The sequence below is a fragment of the Apium graveolens genome, chromosome 9 (assembly GCF_009905375.1).
Source record: "Apium graveolens cultivar Ventura chromosome 9, ASM990537v1, whole genome shotgun sequence".
Lineage (NCBI taxonomy): Eukaryota > Viridiplantae > Streptophyta > Magnoliopsida > Apiales > Apiaceae > Apium > Apium graveolens.
This window is the reverse complement of record NC_133655.1, coordinates 21530146-21549541: the sequence shown is the minus strand read 5'-3', so window position 1 is coordinate 21549541 and position 19396 is coordinate 21530146. Positions and strand designations below refer to the sequence as shown.

At 35.9% G+C, this 19396-nt stretch overlaps 2 protein-coding genes across 2 annotated transcripts; one reads left to right on the top strand and one right to left on the bottom strand.

Moving 5' to 3' along the window:
- The first annotated feature begins 968 nt into the window (after positions 1–968).
- Positions 969–4693, top strand: LOC141684377 (anthranilate phosphoribosyltransferase, chloroplastic-like). Its single transcript, XM_074489303.1, has 10 exons — positions 969–1321; positions 1477–1623; positions 1738–1899; positions 2031–2114; positions 2262–2450; positions 3037–3127; positions 3233–3292; positions 3372–3490; positions 4223–4357; positions 4479–4693. Exons 1-10 carry the CDS (start codon positions 1088–1090, stop codon positions 4509–4511), a joined length of 1254 nt encoding a protein of 417 aa, XP_074345404.1. The 5' UTR covers positions 969–1087; the 3' UTR covers positions 4512–4693.
- Positions 4694–4793: 100 nt separating this feature from the next.
- On the bottom strand, positions 4794–7391 carry LOC141684378 (glutaredoxin-like). The gene is made up of 4 exons (XM_074489304.1): positions 7234–7391; positions 6977–7065; positions 5163–5261; positions 4794–5055 (listed from the first exon to the last, which is right to left on the bottom strand). The coding sequence occupies exons 1-4, from the start codon at positions 7287–7289 to the stop codon at positions 4973–4975; spliced, it is 327 nt and encodes a 108-aa protein (XP_074345405.1). The 5' UTR covers positions 7290–7391; the 3' UTR covers positions 4794–4972.
- Positions 7392–19396: the final 12005 nt, after the last annotated feature.

Sequence of the window (19396 nt, the reverse complement as noted above, 5' to 3'; positions counted from 1 at the left end):
TTTGGTTATATATCTTATAATAATTGTGAATTTGATGAATGAAGTCTTAACATTAACCTAAGATTAGTTGATAAATGTGTATACTTATTAATTTATATGATATCAACTACATTTTTGGAAATATATTTTATTATAAATATATGTTGCGAGTTGCGCTTACGGTTGCGATTTTGCGATTTTTAAAAATTTAAAACCGCATTCAAACCGCGAATGAGCGGTTTTTAAAATTTAAATCTACAACCAACCCGCGTTTCGCGATTATCCGTAAATACGGATCGGTTGCGAGCGGTTGAGCGATTGGATGCGGTTGAGCAATTTATTTGTACAGCCCTAACCAAACTTACCAATTTTAACCGAAATCGCAATGTACGATATCGAAGCAAACACCACTTCAAAACCGCATATTATTGGTTTCGGTTTTTTGGTTGAAACTGCACAAATTGGACCCATATCAGAGCGCCACGGGTATGTCATGACGTAAATTACTCAAGCATGTTTTTTCATGATTTGACATACCTTTTTATTATTTTTTTAAATATTTTTAATAATTATTTTAATATTAGAAATATCCAGAAATAATAAATATAATTCTAAAATATTTACATATATTTGAATATCTAAAAAGTTACTAATATAAATGAATATTATGATGATATTCGGTTGTTACAATTAGCTAACTTTAATTTTGTATTCAATTATGTCTATAAACATGCGTTCGGAAGTTTCATAACAAGTACCCTAATGCGCCGATGCATATCCCCAGACCCTACTTATGGCGTGTGATTTATACCTTTTATATATAAATGTTTTTGTACTTAGAAAAAATGAAAGCATTAAAATTTTGGTGCTGCGGTGGAGATCATCATTAATGGAACATGATTCAGGCAGCTGGGGTAGGTGTAGCCTGCATGAATGCTGTGACAAGACCTTGGTGTTGGTCACTAGTACTGCAATAAAAACAGTACAATTTTCAATTGAATTTGAATCTCATCATCTCCTCTTATTCTTAATATTAGCTACTCCTGCATGTTACTAGTACTGTAATCAAAATATCCCAGCAGTGTCTGTTAAATATTAGCTAATTTGTATGAGCAGTGTCTGTCAAAATTACACAATGGCTACTATTATTTTTTCGCTCTCACTTCCAGTTAGTACCTCCCCTTGTAGCTGCATTTGCAAGCACTACAATCCTCGAGGATTCACCGCAGTGAATTATTTGGGTAGTAGACTGTCACGTAGTAGATCACTAGTTTCCGCATTTACTGATGTGGCCTTCTCTCCTTCTCCATTGATACGTATCCCCATTTCATCTCCGAAGGAGGTATGCTATATATATTTCCTTGCTAGCTAATTGTTACTCCAATGAAATACTACTAGGTACTTCACTTTAAATTATTTGAACCACTTGAGTTAGTTCCAGAACGTCTGTTAAATACTAGGTACTCCACTTGATGTTCATAAATTGTGATACTGCAGTTGTTAGAGTGCCTGTTAAATCGCGAGGATTTAAGTGAGAAGGAAGCTGAAGCTTCACTTGAATTTTTGCTTAGTGAGGCTGGTAGTGATGCTCTAATTAGTGCTTTTCTCGTTCTCCTCCGAGTCAAAGGAGAAACTTTTGAGGAAGTACGTATATATGTGTATAAACTTCATTTGCTTCAAACATTTTCTTTTAATGTTATTAGAATGACACCAAAATTTGAAGGAGATTTTACATATATTGGCCATCTCGAAATCAAGATTGTAGGGTTTGCGAGGGCAATGATAAAATGCTGTCAGAAGGTGGAAGGAATATATGATGCAGTTGATATTGTTGGAACGGGAGGCGATGGAGCAAACACGGTAAATATATCAACTGGGGCAGCTATACTTGCTGCTGCTTGTGGAGCAAAAGTTGCAAAGGTTGAAGTTTTCTTTCTTCATATAATCAAGATTGCTTTTTTTTTTCCCAAGGCCTACTACTAGTCAAAATGAAAGATAATAATAACTAAAGATAATTTATTTATTGAAGTTGCGTCGATTTGGTGCTGCAGCAAGGAAATCGATCGAGTTCTTCTGCTTGTGGAAGTGCAGATGTATTGAAAAGCTTGGGAGTAGCCATTGATATGGATCCAAAGGTTAATATTTGCATTTGAATTTATATTATGACTGCGAAGAACTGAAACATACTTGTGTACAGTTAGAAATGCCAACAGTTGACTAGCTGAAAAGAAATATGCCAACAGTATTTAAAAACAAATTTAATTTCCCTAATATTCTCATAGGGAGTTAAAAAATGTGTTGAAGAAGTGGGAATTGGTTTTATGATGTCTCCCAAATATCATCCTGCTATGAAGATTGTTGCTCCTGTAAGGAAGAAACTAGGAGTGAAGACGGTGTTCAATATATTAGGTCCAATGTTGAATCCTGCCCAGATATCTTTTGCAGTTGTTGGCGTATACAAACAGGGTATAGTAAGTTTTCTGTCTACATTTTTCTACTTGGATAATTGTGTGGTTAGTCTTGAGATTACATCCTTCCCTTATACTTGCTCTTAAGTGGCTTTGAGTGTATTTGGTATTGCCGTTGGCCTGTTGCTGGGCTTTTCGCTGAAAAGCAGGTAAAAAACTGTTTGGTAAAATTTAAATCTGTTTTTGGGGAAAGTGTTTTTGACCTAAAACTGCTGTTAGAGAAAATAAGTTCCCCATGTTTTTAAAACCTTACCAAAAACATTATTATTTTTAATTTTTTGCATCAAAACATATACTTATCAAAAAAATTACCAAACAATCATCTCATTTTGACAACATTTTTTTCGGCAGCATTTTTTCTTCTAACAGTAGAACAATTTTTAACCACAATCCCAAACAACCATCCTTTGTCCCGTTTCTTCTAGTCAAGAACTTGAAACTTTCCTTGTATCAGTGAAAACACGCAAGCACAGGATATGTGCGGATTCTTGATGATCTGATTATTAAAAAATTGCCTCTCTCATCACATAGAGTTGATGCTCACTAGCTAGTCAATGACTTATCTAATGGCATGTTGACATCTTATTAGGCAAGCAAGATGGCTAATGCTTTGCAAAGATATGGCATGGAAAAAGCATTGGTTGTTCATTCAGAAGGGCTAGATGAAATGAGTCCTCTTGGTGAAATTCCTCTCTTTTTCATTGCTCCTTCATCAAACCTATCTTCTTATTGATGAGTGTTGTAGACCAAGTTCTCACTAAGTTTCTCCTGTTTAAATTAGCCAGGCCCTGGAGTAGTTTACAGTGTCACGCCTGAAAAGATACAACGATCACATTTTGATCCTGGTAAAAATCTCTCTGTGTAATTTCTATCCAAGTTTGTAAAAGTGTTAAAAGTGTAATTGCATGGCCTTTGGTTTCGCAGTGGATTTTGGTATCCCTCGCTGTACTATTGAAGACTTGAAAGGCGGTGGACCAGACTATAATGCTGAAATACTAAGGCGTGTGCTGGCTGGTGAAAGAGGACCAGTTGCAGATTCATTTGTAAGTCTGTTTATATCTATATAAATTAAGCGTTTAATTCCTATTGTTCACATAGTTTGCATATGGACCAACAGTAGTACTATATTTTGTAATCAAATAATACCAAATTGTTACTATTCCTAGTGTTTAATATCCCCACTTATTTTGGTCTAAACAGCACCATGTATATAGTTCATACTTTTCAAGCTGTCACATTGTACAAGTATGATGTGTATCTTACTTCTTCGTTGCCAAAACTCGAGTCAAACTTACCTTGACTATGTCATGAGTTCAAGCACTATAAATCTGACTTGCACATTTACTATTGAGATAGAATGAATTTAGCATCAATGACATTCATTTATATCCTAATGGTTCGAGTACCTGCTGAAATTGAAAAGGGTAATGGCGTCGAGGAATCCAACTTTTCTAACTTGTCTAATTTATCAGTGATCAGTTTGGTCCATCAGCCTCGTCAGCTGGTCTGAGATCTTAATCCAAGTCACATTGTTAATTTGTGTAACATGTATCACTATATTGGCTCACTGTTAAGGGATCTAACACACACACACACACACACGAGGAAAGGGGATATGTAGCAAGCTTAGCTATTGATCATCTTAACATGTATGAAACTGAAACTGGATTTTTTTTGGAAGAGAGCTAGTGGGGTTTATGATTGCAGTTTCCAACTACAGAAAAATCAAGCTTGCCTAATCTTAGTTCTAACAGAACTATCACAAATTCTTTCAGGTCCTAAATGCAGCTGCAGCCTTATTGGTTAGCGGGCATGTAAGAACCTTGGCTGAAGGGGTAGCTCTGGCCCGGGATACGCATCTATCAGGAAAAGCTCTACGTGTACTTGAATCTTGGATTACCATCTCAAACGTAAGCTTTTGCTTCATTTTGTGCCAACAATGAACTTTACATATCAGTTCTATAAAATCCCAAACCCGCACCCCATTTTTATTAATGCTTCCTATTCTGATCGGTTCCTCGTCATTTTCAGAAATTGAAAGAATCTGAGAGTAATCTGAGTTGAAGATCATCTGGCTGGGGAAAACATATATGACTTTGAAACAATCAGTGCAGCTATTTGAGCAAGATGTTTAAATTCGAATTCTATTTTTAGTTCCTTGAAATATTCATGTTATGTTCAGGAAGGGATCATAAAAATCATTCCATAGAGCAAACTGATCCTATTTTAATTCTTCTTTTATTAGACTTGACGAATGATAAAATAAGAATAACTCAAAGGGTACATGTGATATGTATATATATATATATATATATATTAAACTAAAAAAAGAACACCAAATAAAAATATTAGTCTAACCTGATACTATTTATTAACCAAGTCAACATTCATCCATCAAGTTCACATTAATATCATTTCGTATTGATACATAACATTATCGCTAAACACCGTCCAATCAACTTAACATCCAACCTCTATTTATTTCATAGTACCGTATCCTCATAGCACAACTTAGCACCTCTGGATTAAGAACTACCCGAACCAGACAGAGCTTTAGCTTCAGTCAACAATGGGACAAGTTTCTCACTCTTGCGCAAGGCAAATACAGCTGCAAGAAAGCAAAAATAACAAAAGGTAAATGAACGCACACATTATTAAAATTAAAACAGCAGTAATATTATAGAGTAGGCATGTTTTTTAGGGATTGAAGCATACAATCACTGCCACCAATATGCTTTCCCCCAATGAATACATTTGGCACAGTCTTCTGATTAGTCCACTCAGCTAGTGCTGCTTGAATTTCACTCCCATCACCTTCAATAGAAGTTTAGTTGTGCAGTTTATATTAGCAAGTAGATTTTTTTTCAAAAAATACATTTAATTTTTTTTACTAAAGAATGTTACGAGTAAAAAACATAGAAACGTTGAGCACCGAAATAAGAAGTAATGTAGAAATTTATTTTTTTACCAACTATTACAACATTAAAATGTTTGATTATAACAATAGAGTAAGTCAGGCTTTTCAGAATATGCATCATGTCATTGCATATAGCTTATCATGTCCGCAAGAACTAGAAGCCCTCCGTCAACACAATAATTGCATGTCTATGAAGTACAAAAATTTTAAAATAAAAAATAACTCAAGTGTATCCATGTCAAACATTAACAATTACTCATATGCAAAAGGTCATTTCAACATTAGACATCAAAGTCCAATTTAGAATAAATATTTTTATCTATTAAAAGAGTAAGAGGGATAACATACAAGTACTGTTAAAGGTAGAAGATTCGATCCTTATTAACAACGGGTTTTATATCAAATTGTCCACCGAACTCGTTAAAATATATCAAGTAGCTACTCAATCTCAACGGCGACTCATTTAAATCACTAAAATACTAGTATATATCACTTCGTTAGATTTTTAAAATTTTTTAACGGAAAACATTAACTTAAAAAATTTATATTCATATATTTTTGTTAAACTGCCAGACACATGAAATTGAGATAAATAACGAGAGTCCTAATTGAAAGGACATATTTTTTTCATCTCTCTATTGAATTTTACTCAAATTAATACTGCAATTGCAAACCACTCATCTTTTATTTTACTCGTGAAGATAACGATTATTTTATGACTAATTAAACATATATACAGATGATAGAGGCACTTAAGTTTGCTGATAAATCATAATAATCAAAGAAATACACGACAAACACAACACTTCTGTTAAAAAATTTAAAAAATCTAACAAAGTGATATATACTAGTATTTTAGTGGTTTAAATGAGTAGCTGTGGAGATTGAGTAGCTACTTGATACATTTTAACGAGTTTGGTGGACAACTTGATATAAAACCCTATTAACAACTATATCACACATTTTACAACATAATAACAAAAGTTTGATATTTGAATCACATCAATAACATTAACATATCAGAATATTGTAGTATTATATTTCAACCCCAAGAATTAACAAACTAATAGATTCAGATTTTGAATCATATCAAGTCAATAAATATACATAAGAGAACCAAAAGCTGGTTTTATTAAACTTATTAGCAAACGTTCTAATCAAGTGTAGACAAAACAATGATTTAGCAATTAAGCCTCCCTAACAAATACAACTAAACCTGTATATCCATCAAACTACCGATGTCATCAGGATTCAGGAGCGAAGAGATTCAGTGACTAGGGGAGGCGTGGAATTCACCAAGTTTAAGGATATAATTTACATGTATAACAATTTCTAAAATTTAAGGCCTCAATTTTTTTCCAATCTCTCCAGTAACAACTTTATCAGAGTACCCTAAAATTTTTGGACTATAAACATGTAACAAGAACCCCAAATTCTAATTCCTAATTATCGCAAACAGCAGAAACACCCATGACTCCGATAAAGATGCAGGTTTAAATTATTCAACAAAATCATCCAGAAGCGGGTACAATAATACAAAATTACAACTACATATAACAGAATGTAAGCCGGAATGTAAAAAATACGGGGGGGAAAGTAAAGGAGAACTAACTTTCAACATCCAACTCAACGATCTTGTAAGTGACTCCAAGATCATTGAACAATTTCTTCACCGAGTTACAATACGAGCAATAAGTTTTGCTGTTGAATCAAAATTATATCAATCAAACAATTAATCACTGTAACTTTCGATCCAATTCGTATAATTATAATTTAATGGAATAATAATTTTTCTAATCAAACACAAACGAAGCATGTAGATACATATCTTAAAATGTGAGGTAGATATATAGAATTAAAGAGAGGAACCTGAAGACGACGACACCATTGGATGAAACTAAGTCCTGAGCCTTTGACATTGCCATTTTTCTTCTTTGTCTATAATTCCTTAGCAGGGAGGGATATGAATAATGAATGCGTACTTTAATTTAAAGAAGCTATAGACAGACAGACCCACACGCTAATTGGGCCGTTTGTTACGACTTAAGTTTGTACCTTTGGAGCATTTTCATATTCAAATGTCTTAATGTTTTAACTACTAATAATCTGTTAATGACTCTATTTTGGCCGAGGGAATCGTTAATTTGATTATAATAATCTGTTAATTAGTCTATTTTGGCCGAGGGAATCATTGATTTAATTCGGTAGCACGATTTTATAGCCGAAGAGAAGAGTAAGTGTAGTCCGACATTAATTATAATCAATTTATATCTAAATCACACTTATTTGTGTACACAAGTAGGGGTGAAAATGAGTCGAATATGTACAAATAGTAGTAAGGTCAGATTTGGCTCGAATTTATAAATACTCGTTTTGATTCATTCCGAATTTAAATTTCTACTCTTTGCTTATATTCGACTCGAATTCGAATACAAATACTTGTATATGATTTGGTTCGACATGATTATGTACCGAATTACTCTTTTTTATTTATTCGGACTCGAATTCGTCTAAAATAATACTAAAAAATTAAGAATACTCGAATAAATAAGTACAAAACTAAAACGTGATCATTTTATACAATGTAATTTTGATATATATATATATGCATGACATGTAAAATATATTATGAATATAATTAACGAGATCGAATCGAATATCTTTAATACATACGTATTCAAGTACTATTAAATTATTCGAACTAATTTATATAAATATGACTGAATATCAGAGATTCGACTCGATATTCGTTCGAATTTAAAGTAGGATTTGAATTCGCTCGTTTGTATAAGAATACGAATTATATTCGTTATTAACGAGTCGAATCCGGATTCGAACCTGGATTACTCAGATTTGTTTTCAGCCCTACACACAAGCCGATGATCTTTTGATAAAACAAAATCCTTATTATTTGAAATGAGGACAAGGCTGCGTGCACTATATCGTCCCCAAACACTATCTTATTCGGTATTTACTCGGTACGGTTGATTGGTATTTACTGATTATGGTTGATTGATTGATTAATTAATATTTTTTATTCACTTTTTTTTAATTACTTAAATGATGATTAATTTATGATCATACAAAATTTTAATAGTATCGTATAAGCAAATGGGTAAATATATAATTATAAAATTATATTTGACACTCTTTGTCCATTAATATATAAGGATAAACAGTGTATGTCTCCATCAAATTAAGAACCAAAATTTATTCCAAGGAAATGCTGATAAGTTAGTCATTTCAAATATTTTTATTGATAAAAGTTTACAGATTTGTTATTATTGATTGTATTATTATCAAGTTAATATATGAGATTTAGGATAGAATTTTACGTATTACCTTTAGACTATGTGATAGCTTGTATACTGTTTTTGGGTATTGTCCATAGGGAAAGTCTATTTTTTTAGTTGTCTTGTTGTCCCTGTCTCTTTCTTTTTTTGTTTCTTTTTTTATAATCCTATTATTAGCCAGCTGTCCCCTAGGTTAGTAGGGGGTGACTGTTATAAGCTATTTGACACGTGGAAAGTAGGGAGAAGGGAAGGGTATGACATGGTATCCTCGTGAATGACACGTGTAACGTTTAAAGGATAAGATTGAGACATAGGGCCAGACGCCTATGGAGGTGTGGCTTACGGATATCACTTCTTGTTGTTTGTAGTCTGCAGACATTTGGACTCGCGGATTTTGAAGGCACACCATGCCTATGGTAGACGTAGGCCTTTTATTATGTAATGTGTTTCATGGAACCATGGGGAGGGGGGAGGTTGGAGAGCTACGAGGCCATTACAGTTCCTATGATCATGACCGTAGGGAGGCTATACATCTAATGTCATTATATGCCCCCTCCGTAAGTGTAGCTTTCTTTAGGAAGCTACCGGTTTCGAAGGGGAACTGGGTCTGTCCTAAATGAATTTTAATTACTCAAAAATAATAATAACTTCTCTTCTTTTTAAGAAGTTAATAAGAGCGGTTATGCAGTTTTATTAAAAGGGGTGAGGAGGAAGCGACGTGTCCTATAATGCCTTTTACTAAAAGGCATGAGTTTTGAGGGGGAGTGGGCTACACGCGCCCGTCCTCTTTCCTTCTGTGGGTCCCATAATCATTATTTTGTATAATTTTGACGGTTCATTCCTTAGAAAGCGAGGGAAGTTATTAGCTTTTAAATGTATACCTCCTTTCAGTTTCACCTTCTTCCTTTTTCTTTTTGTTCACTTTTGGCCAAGATAAAATTGAGAGAGGCGCACAGAGGAAGAAAATCAAAGTTGTCCAATTCGATCTGCATAGTCGCTTCGTTATAAAACATGTACTTATCCCAACTATATTTGTAATTCCGTACTATTTTCTTTTCAATTTGCGTGCAAACTGGTGTGTCTATAAGGGGTTATGATGTAATTTGGGATCAAAGGGTAGAGAATGTTTAAGTGAGTACTGCTTAGAAAGGAAAAGGGCTTCTTGGGGGATGCATGGTGGAGGAGAGTGAGGGGTTCGACTATTTGGAGAATAAGGTTTGATTGGGTCTGAGGACAGGGGTTGAATCCATAGAAGTATACTTCTGATATGGGCAAGGAAAAGGTTTTCTTGTGATTATTTTGTATGTATTTTTCGTTCCTGTTTTTGTTTGTTTTTTGTGTCCAGTTCATTGACAAGGCCTTTTTCTTTTGTTTGTAGAGAATCTAGGGATGAGGAAGCGTGGGAGGTTTGTGGTGAAAGTGAGTGAGAGCGAGGGTTTGTCAGATTCTGAGAATGAAGCATTGTCTGTGTCGCTAATTGGGGATGAAGATACCGAAAGCGACGAAACTTCTAGCAGCGATTCTTCGGAAAAGGGGGAATAGAGAAAGTAGGGGAGTCAAGTTTTCCTAGTATTGGTCGAGGGAAAGGGAAATAGATTGCTGAGTTGGCTAGAACGCAGAGGCAAGAAAGTGAGAAAGGGAAGGGTAGAGTACATATAGCGATGGGGAGTTTGGTTGGAGATCAGGGATGGATAGATTGTGAGCAGACGTTTGTGAAAACTCCTACGAATGCTCAGAGAGATAATTACTTTAAGTTTTTAGGTGAGTGAGATCAGTTATTATCAGGAAAAGAGATATGGGACTATTTCAGATGAGGTGTTAGAGAAGTTTTTAGGAGACTTAGAATATATTAACAAACCTCCTAACTTGGATGACAGCTGTCTTGCGGAGGTAAGGTATGCCTTTCGGATTCTTGGAGAATTTGAGATAAGGTTGCCTAACGAGGGGGAAAGGTTGTGGCATAGAGGAGGGGAAGGATGGGTTGGAATCCCGTTGGAAGCATTCAGGGCTGGGTTGCGGTTGCCCATACATCGGTTCATATATACCCTTTCGTGCGAGATGAGGATAGGCATCAGTTATTTAGGTCCTAATTCTGTGAGGAAGATTACAGCTTTCAGCTAGATGTACAGAATGGGGTTTGGAAACCACATTAGGCCTTTTCTGGTCTTTGCATAAAATGCAGGGGTCACGGGGTTATTATCCTTTGCAGGAAATCCAATGGAGGGGGGCTCCATCCCTAGGGTGAATATAGGTACATGGTCCTTCGTCCAATAAAGGTTGGCACAGTGAGTTCTTGAAGTTCAAGGGGGGAGATTTGGCTTATCTGCCGGATTATAAAAGGCCTGATGGGATTGTGGGGGCGGTACGAAGGTATGAAACTTTAGAAGAGAATGAACACAATTATGCAGTCCAGTTTGTAGGGGGAAAGGAGGGTTTGTGGTCAGTTAAAAGTTTTTGGGATCTTGAGTTTCTGATAGCCCATAAGCGTAAGCATTTGATGTTTATCTGTTACTTCACACTATGTATATTTTTAGTTTTTAACTTTCTTTCCTCAGGGTATATACTGTTTTTCTTCTGATAATAATGAGGAAGGTTTTGTTATTTCAGTTTTATTACAAGATTTGCCTATTCCTGCTCATATCGATCGCTAGAGGATTTTGAAACTAGCTCATGAGAGGCAATTAAAGATTAGGACGACTTCAGAGAGGGGCGATGAGGCATCCTTGAGTACTTCTGCTAGTCAAGCTGGGGCCGAAGGGAGCATTTCAGTATCCGTGGGAGGAAAAAGGCCAACGGAATCCCATCCGATGGGAGTTGAGGTTGCTATTAAGAAAACAAGGGTGGAAAAAAGAAAAACTAAGAAAACCTTGGATCCCTCGACTGTCAGCGAGAAGGGAACATATTTGATTGATTTGGAAGCTACTTCAGCTCATCCCCTCGAAGGGGGAAATGATCCAAAAGCGGCAACTCTTGTGAAGAGTTTGGTTCCAGGTGTTGGAAAGTCTCGACCTGAAGAAAGTTCAGAGAAATGTACCATTCTTCGTTTTACTACATGTAGCCTTGTATTCATTGTTATTCTTTTTCTACCACTTTTTGTTTTTGTTTTTCATTATTATTTACTACTCATCCCTTTTCTCTCTTCATGTCTTCCCTTGTTCCTTTTCAGTGGAGGGTTGGTTGGCCGAAGGAAGAGGGAGCATCACCCTGATGGGAGTGTTGGGCGTATTTTCTTTGTCTCCCGATCGTAGGAAAATCATGCTTGAGACGGATGAGGGTGCCATCACTCAGACAAAGACTTTACTGGGAAAGGTACTAAGAATTCGTATGAATATCGTACGCATAAAATAACGTTTTTGTATTCCTTTCATTAGCCTTTCATTTATTTTATTCCACGCGTGTGTTCTTTCTTGCCTTCAGCTGGGGACTCGAGTGGTAGACTTAGCTGACCGAGTAGAAAAAAGCAAGGGGAAGATGAAGATAAAACATGAGAAAGTGAAGATCGAGAGAAAAGCTAAGGATGAGGCTCTCAAACAACTGAAGTAAATGAAGAAAAAATATGATGAGTTGCAAGAAGTTCTTAATTCCGATAGCGAGGAGATAGATCATCTGAAAAGGGACAACAGAGAAAACCTTGAGAAGTTACAGTCAGAGCAAAGGATGTCGGCGAGTCTTCGTTCGGAGATGGACATGTTGTAGAAAGAATTGGACATTAAGACAGAAGAAGTTCGAAAAGTGACTGAAACTTTGGAGAAGGTGGAGCAGGGGCTCTCATCACCTATAAAGACAACGTGGATCGGTTTCTGGCTTCGACAGAGTATGAGGCCTCGTTGTACGAAAAAGCGGGATCGATGCATGAGGAGGGTTTTAATGACTGCTTATCTTTCTTGGGGGAAGGAAATATTGTGGATCTTGCTCGACATAGTGTGGACCACTTCCGGGCTTGTGAGCTGAAAAGGATGGAAGAGCAAGAAGAGGCTGAGGCTGTTAAACAAAAGCCGGTGGAAGAGGGAGGAAGATCAGAAGTTGAGGGTGAAATAACCATTCCTGGGGCCGAAGATGTGGCCACGGATCCGGTGGCCGTAGGGGAAGTACCAGGTCCTAACGTCATGATTGCGATAATGGAAGAAGGGGAGGGTATGACTCAGGCTTAGGGCCTTCCAGTTATGCAGGCAGAATTCCCTAATAATTAGCGTTTCCATGTCCGATCTTGGGGTTCATAGCTTTTAATTCCTAGTTATTTTGTTTTCTACGGTTTCATATGTATTTTCCTAAGTGATTTGGATAATGGCGGTATTTTACTATTATGTCCTGTATGACTTATGATAATTACTTGAGTGTTTTGTGGGTTGAAGTTTGACATGTGTTTTAAAACTTTTAATATTATGAATATTCATCGTTGCTTCCTTTGAAGGTGTTTGTAATAATTATCTGTTGTGATTCAGATTTCAAAATATTGCTTTTGAACCTTTGAATTCATTTTTGTAATAAGTATCTGTTGAGATTCAGATTTCAAAATATTGCTTTTGAACCTTCAAACTCATTTGAAGGGTGGGTTGCCCCATCGAAAGGAAGCATTTTCTTTAGGAAATGATCAGTCAATAAAAGTTTTTTTTCCCGATCCATGTAACTATCTTATGCCCGTAATGAATTGTGTGTGAAAAAATCTTTATGGGAAATGTAAAGTTTTTGGGAAGGTGAATAGTATTGGATTCATTTATGAGGGGTAGTGAATAGTCGTGTGAAAACGAGGAGTAATCTGTTGACTGAAACGGTTGGTTTGTGATGGAGGGGCTATAAAAGGGGGTTGAATAGTGAGGATGTGATTTATATTTTACTCTTTCATCTACTATTTTTTTTGTCCGTGTTAGGGCGAAAACACACGCTAATATTCACGCAAGTATACGCGTTCGCAAGTAGTTTAAGATATAAATCAGATTTGTTCCCACAGAGACTGGTTTAGGTTAAGTTCAATTTATGCACCTATGCAACAATGTATGGTTATCGCTCAATGCTAAGACAAATAACAAATTGGGGTTGTTTATAATTAAGAATTAAACTAACAATTATAACTAAGAGAGTAAAGAGGGTTGTATATTATATGAGACAAACATGGAATTCTAACTACATTAAATACTTCATTCAATAGCCTTTTTGTTCTTAACCTTAGCATGTAATGGTGATGACACTAATCAGATAACACGAAACTAGTAAACGCCAACTTTCGTTGTACGAATACCCTATTACCAAGCATCCACAAAAGAGATATAAGTTGAATAGACACCAATTATGCTTAATCCTTATATGCCTATAAGAATTGAAAACATAACGGTTTAATGCACAAGTTATTTATCGTGATTACATAGGGAAAGTAAGATGGTTAAAATTACCTACGAATCATGCATAATAAATACATGAACCTATGCTAGCATGGCAAGTTCTAAACCTCTATATTCATTGTCGCTTCAACAGAGATTAACACGATATCTTATATGTTAGCTACGCACATAAGACGAATAAGCACAACCAATACTAGGATATCAATCAATCACCACACACCAAGATATCGAAATAAATTAATTATTGAAATCCATAAGTAAATCCGCTAGAATCCCATGATAACAATTAGCTCATAATTGAACTCATCGTCATCATGGGTTCCAATGAAAGCATGGTATAAAACAAGGTCTTAATAAACTGAATAATAATCAAAGTACGAATAAAAGAGGTCTAGGTTCAACAAGAATGAAAACGAGCATCCAAAGTTACAACTATTTTCAAAGAATCACAAATAGAAAACAAGATCTTCTTTTTTGGAGTTGTTTTGTGCTTCTAGGTCTTCTCCTTGATCTCCCAATTTCCCGGATGATGAAAACCCTTAATTAAGTATATATAAGCCCCTAGTGGACCTGTACCCTTAAAATTATCAAATTCCACTCAAAAAAGGCTTTTTCAGCGAAATCAGCGAAATCAGCCGCGCATCAGCAGACGGTCACGCACGGGTCTGACGCGACTGCGTGTCAGCACGCGGTTGCGTGCACTTCTTACGCGGCCGCGTGGGCGGCTTCTGGAAAATTCTGATGAATCTTATTTTGGCCATAACTTAAGTTCTACTCGTCAGAATTAGGGCATTCAACTGCCCACACGAAGCTAATGAGATTTTTCTACAACTTGACAATGGCCTTGCCCTCCAAACCTGATCACTTTTCATTATATTTCCTTTAAAAGCTTCTTTCTTCATTTAACTGATACCTGAAATGCAATAACACAAAATATATCAAAATACCAACAACTTGAGTCCAAAACACCAATTTAAGCTTGTAATAAAGCGTTCCAAGTGGATATAAAATCCACTTTTCACACCCCCAAACTTGAATCGATGCTTGTCCTCAAGCATAAACAGACTCAAAACTACAAAACGAACCTAATGCATAAATACAACTACGTGAATGCAACTAAATGATAATGCAATCGATCCCCTCAGAATAACCATAACCAAATGAATAAGCCAATGCCTCTAAGAATGCAATGACTTAAAACATAGTTTGAATAAATCCCAAAAACCAACTCACAAACCAGAAACGTGCGTGTGTGGATGCTTAACAGATATACTCTCGATACTAGATCAATAACCATAACTTATCTATCATCGAAACAATCAAAAGTTTATAAACAGAATAGACAATAAACGCATTATGACTCATAACACCTCATTTCTACTACAGTTATACAAAGATTCACACTATTATTGAACACATAACAAAGATGCTTATTTGACCGTGCAATGAATGAGGTCCCAAAAGACTTATTGTTAGGAATATGTGTATTAGTTTGATGATAAGTTAAACAAAACTCTTAAGTAGAAATCTAGTGTTTGTAGCCTCAACGGATAAGACCATCTTGGTTATCCGTTGAAGGAGTAGCTTTACTTAGCAATAAGTTTAGTATTGTAGCACATTTCATTTTCTGGATTCAAGTTGTAATTCTTAGATGTTGTAGGAAAGTATCAGTCATGTTGACTACTAGTGGATATGAAAATAGGAGGGCTAATTGTAAATATTTCATGCCTTGTAATTTTGTATAAGTGAAGAAGTATCAACTGATATTGAAGACCTTCAACGGATAAGAAACAAAGCTTCAACGGATGTCTCTAATGCTTCAACGGATAATATCCATCAACGGATAAGTGCTTCAACGGATAAAGACTTCAACTGATAATGCATCAACGGATAAAGCTTCAACGGATAAAGCCTCAACGGATAAGGCATCAACGGATGAAAGCTTCAACGGATGCTTAGTTCATTAGCAGTTGATAATGACAATTCATAAGCTGACAGAGGCACATGGGTTGACAGAGACAAACTGGAATGTGGAAGCCTCTTGGAGGAATCAAGAAAATGCAGCATTTTCATTCTGGTGCAAACAAGGAAGTATTCAAAGATTCACAGATTATCCTAGATTGCATTGGATAGAGAAATGAAGAAGAAACATGTGAAGAGCCTTTTTAATTGTATTTTACAGTTTTGTCTTCACTTGTAAACTTGGTGATATATATAAACCAAGTAGCAGCTAGTAATTAGAGATGAATTTTCCAGAGTTGTTTAGAAAAATTCAGAGAGAAAATCATCTAGTTTGTACTAGGAAGCAGCTGTGATTTAATTCTTTGAATCACAGATTTTCTGAAATAACACATCTTTGGTGGAACAACAAATCCACCAGAAAAGTTTTTAAGTTCTCTGTGTTCTTTACATTTGTGTTTGAATATATATCTGTCTGCATTGGCTTCAAGCAATTCACACACACTTGTTCTAAAAAACACTTAGCCTTAGAAACTGCTCAAAACTTGAAAAAGTTTTGAGATTTACATTCAACCCCCCTTCTGTAAATCTCATTGTTAGTCCACTGGGAATAACAATTGGTATCAGAGCTTGCTCTTAACATACAAAGAGTTTAAATATCTATTATGCTAACATCATGAGTAAGAAGGATATTGGTGTAAAGATTCCAATCCTGGAAAGAGATAACTATCATCACTGGAAGGTGAAGTTGCATTTACATCTTCTCTCTCAAGATGAAAGCTACATCAACTGCATTGAAAATGGTCCTCACATCCCACACAAGGTGGCCACAGCTGCTACTGCAACAGTTGTTGTTGGACAGTCTATTCCCAAGCCAAAGGCATAATGGACTGTTGAAGATATTGAAGAGGTCCAAAAGGACAAGAAAGCCATGAACATTTTGTTTAATGGCCAGGATCAAGATATGTTTGACAATGTCATCAACAGCCAAACTGCTAAGGAAATTTGGGATACTGTGCAGCTTATCTGTGAAGGTACTGAACAATTTAGAGAAAACAAAATGCAGCTTCTCATTCAACAGTATGAATATTTTCACTTTGAAGAAGGAGAATCATTGAATGATACCTTCAACAGATTTCAGAAACTGTTGAATGGATTGAAGCTCTATGGGAGAGTGTACCAAGTCAAGGACTCCAATTTAAAATTTCTAAGGTCTCTACCAAAGGAATGGAAGCCTATGACTGTTTCTCTAAGAAATTCTCAAGATTATAAGGACTTCACACTTGAAAGATTATATGGAATTTTGAAGACATATGAACTTGAGATGGAGCAAGATGAGCTGTTGGAAAAGGGAAAGAGAAAAGGAGGATCAGTTGCACTTGTAGCTGACAGTGAGAAGGTTGAAGCCAGGAATGAGGAAAAGACAATGCCAAGTCTCAAAATTGGCACAAGCAAATCAGAATCAAGCAAGGGTAAGGAGCAAGTAGCTGAGGATGAAGACAATTCCAGTCAGGATGACTCTGATGATATTGATGAACATCTGGCTTTTCTGTCCAGGAGGTTTGCAAATATGAAGTTCATGAAAAATACAAAATTCACTAAGCCAAACAAAAACATGGTGGACAAATCCAAGTTCAAATGTTATAACTGTGGCATGAGTGGACACTTTGCAAGTGAGTGTAGGAAGCCAACCTCTGATAAAAAGAAATTTGAGCAAGTTGATTACAAAAAGAAGTATTTTGATTTGCTCAAATAAAAGGAAAGAACTTTTCTCACTCAAGATGATTGGGCAGCAGATGGGGTCAATGAAGATGATGATATGGAATATGTCAACCTAGCCCTGATGGCTAATTCTGATGAAAATGAAACTAGTTCATCAAGCAACCTGGTAATTACTACTAATCTCTCTCAGCTTTCTAAACATGAATGCAATGAAGCCATAAATGATATGTCCAATGAATTATATCATTTGCGTGTTTCCCTGAAATCACTAGCTAAAGAAAACACTAGGATCAAAGAGAATAATGTGTTTTTAAGTGATAGGAATGCTGTGTTAGAGGATCAGGTAATTGAGCTTGAAAAGATAAAGCTTAAATGCTTGACTGTTGAGAGTGAACTAGAAGAAGCTGTTAAGAAAGTATAAATTCTTTCTAAACAGTTAGAAAGTGAGCAAGAGGTAATCAAGGCCTGGAAAACATCTAGGGATGTTAGTGTTCAGATTGCCAAGGTTCAGGGAATTGAATCATTCTGTGAGAATGCCTGGAAGAAAAACAAAAAAGAGTTAGAATTAATTGATGGATTGTCAACGGGTGTGGAATCAACGGATGATGAAAGTTATCCGTTGAAGGAAGAAAAGGAGCATCCGTTGAAGGCTCATCAATTAAAACAGGCAAGTAATTTTAAAAATAAAAATCTCAATAAGAAGAATGATTCAACTTTCAAGAACTTTGTCAAAGAAGGAGCCAGCACATCCAAAGATGCCAGTAAGGTGAATATAGGACACATGAATTTGGATCAGCTGAAAAATAGGCTTAAGTTGGTTGAGGATAAGAAGGAAACTAAAAGAAAATCTAAAAGAAATGGGAAGGTAGGGATAAATAAACATAACAATTACACACCTGATAGGTATGCTCCTAGAAAAAGCTGTGTGGTGTTAATCACCTATCTGATAATTGCAAATCTGTTAAAAATACTCCCATGCCTTCAAATCCCTCCATGCCTAACATGTCTATGTCACCTCTGCATGCCATGCCTGTTATGTCTCATCAGAATCCCCATGCACATTTTGCAAACATGCCATATATTAATAATCCTTATTTTACTGCATTTAGTATGCCTCAAATGCCATACAATATGCCTATGTGGAATAACATGTTTGCACAATCTATGCCTTATCAAATTCAGTCAAATGTGCTAAATGATTCTGTGACTAACCCTACACTTCAACCAACCACATCTGAGATCAAGGTTGACCCAAAGTTACCTAAGTCAAAAGATGCAGGAGGAATGAAGTCTAGGAAAAAGACTAACAAGGCTGGACCCAAGGAAACTTGGGTACCAAAATCAACTTGATTGATTTTGTTGTGTGCAGGATAAAAGAAGGAATCCATGGTACTTGGACAGTGGCTGTTCAAGACACATGACATGAGATTTCACCCTGCTCACAGAGTTTAAGGAGAGAGCTGACCCTAGCATAACCTTTGGAGATGAAAACAAAGGATTCACTATGGGATATGGCTTGATTTCAAAAGAAAATGTCATCATTGATGAAGTTGCATTGGTTGATGGTCTCAAACACAACTTATTGAGCATCAGTCAACTATGTGACAGAGGGAATACTGTTTCCTTCAATTCTGAAGCCTGTATTGTCACAAGTAAAAAGGACAATAAAGTGGTTCTATCTGGAGTTAAAAAAGGGAATGTGTACTTAGTTGACTTCAACTC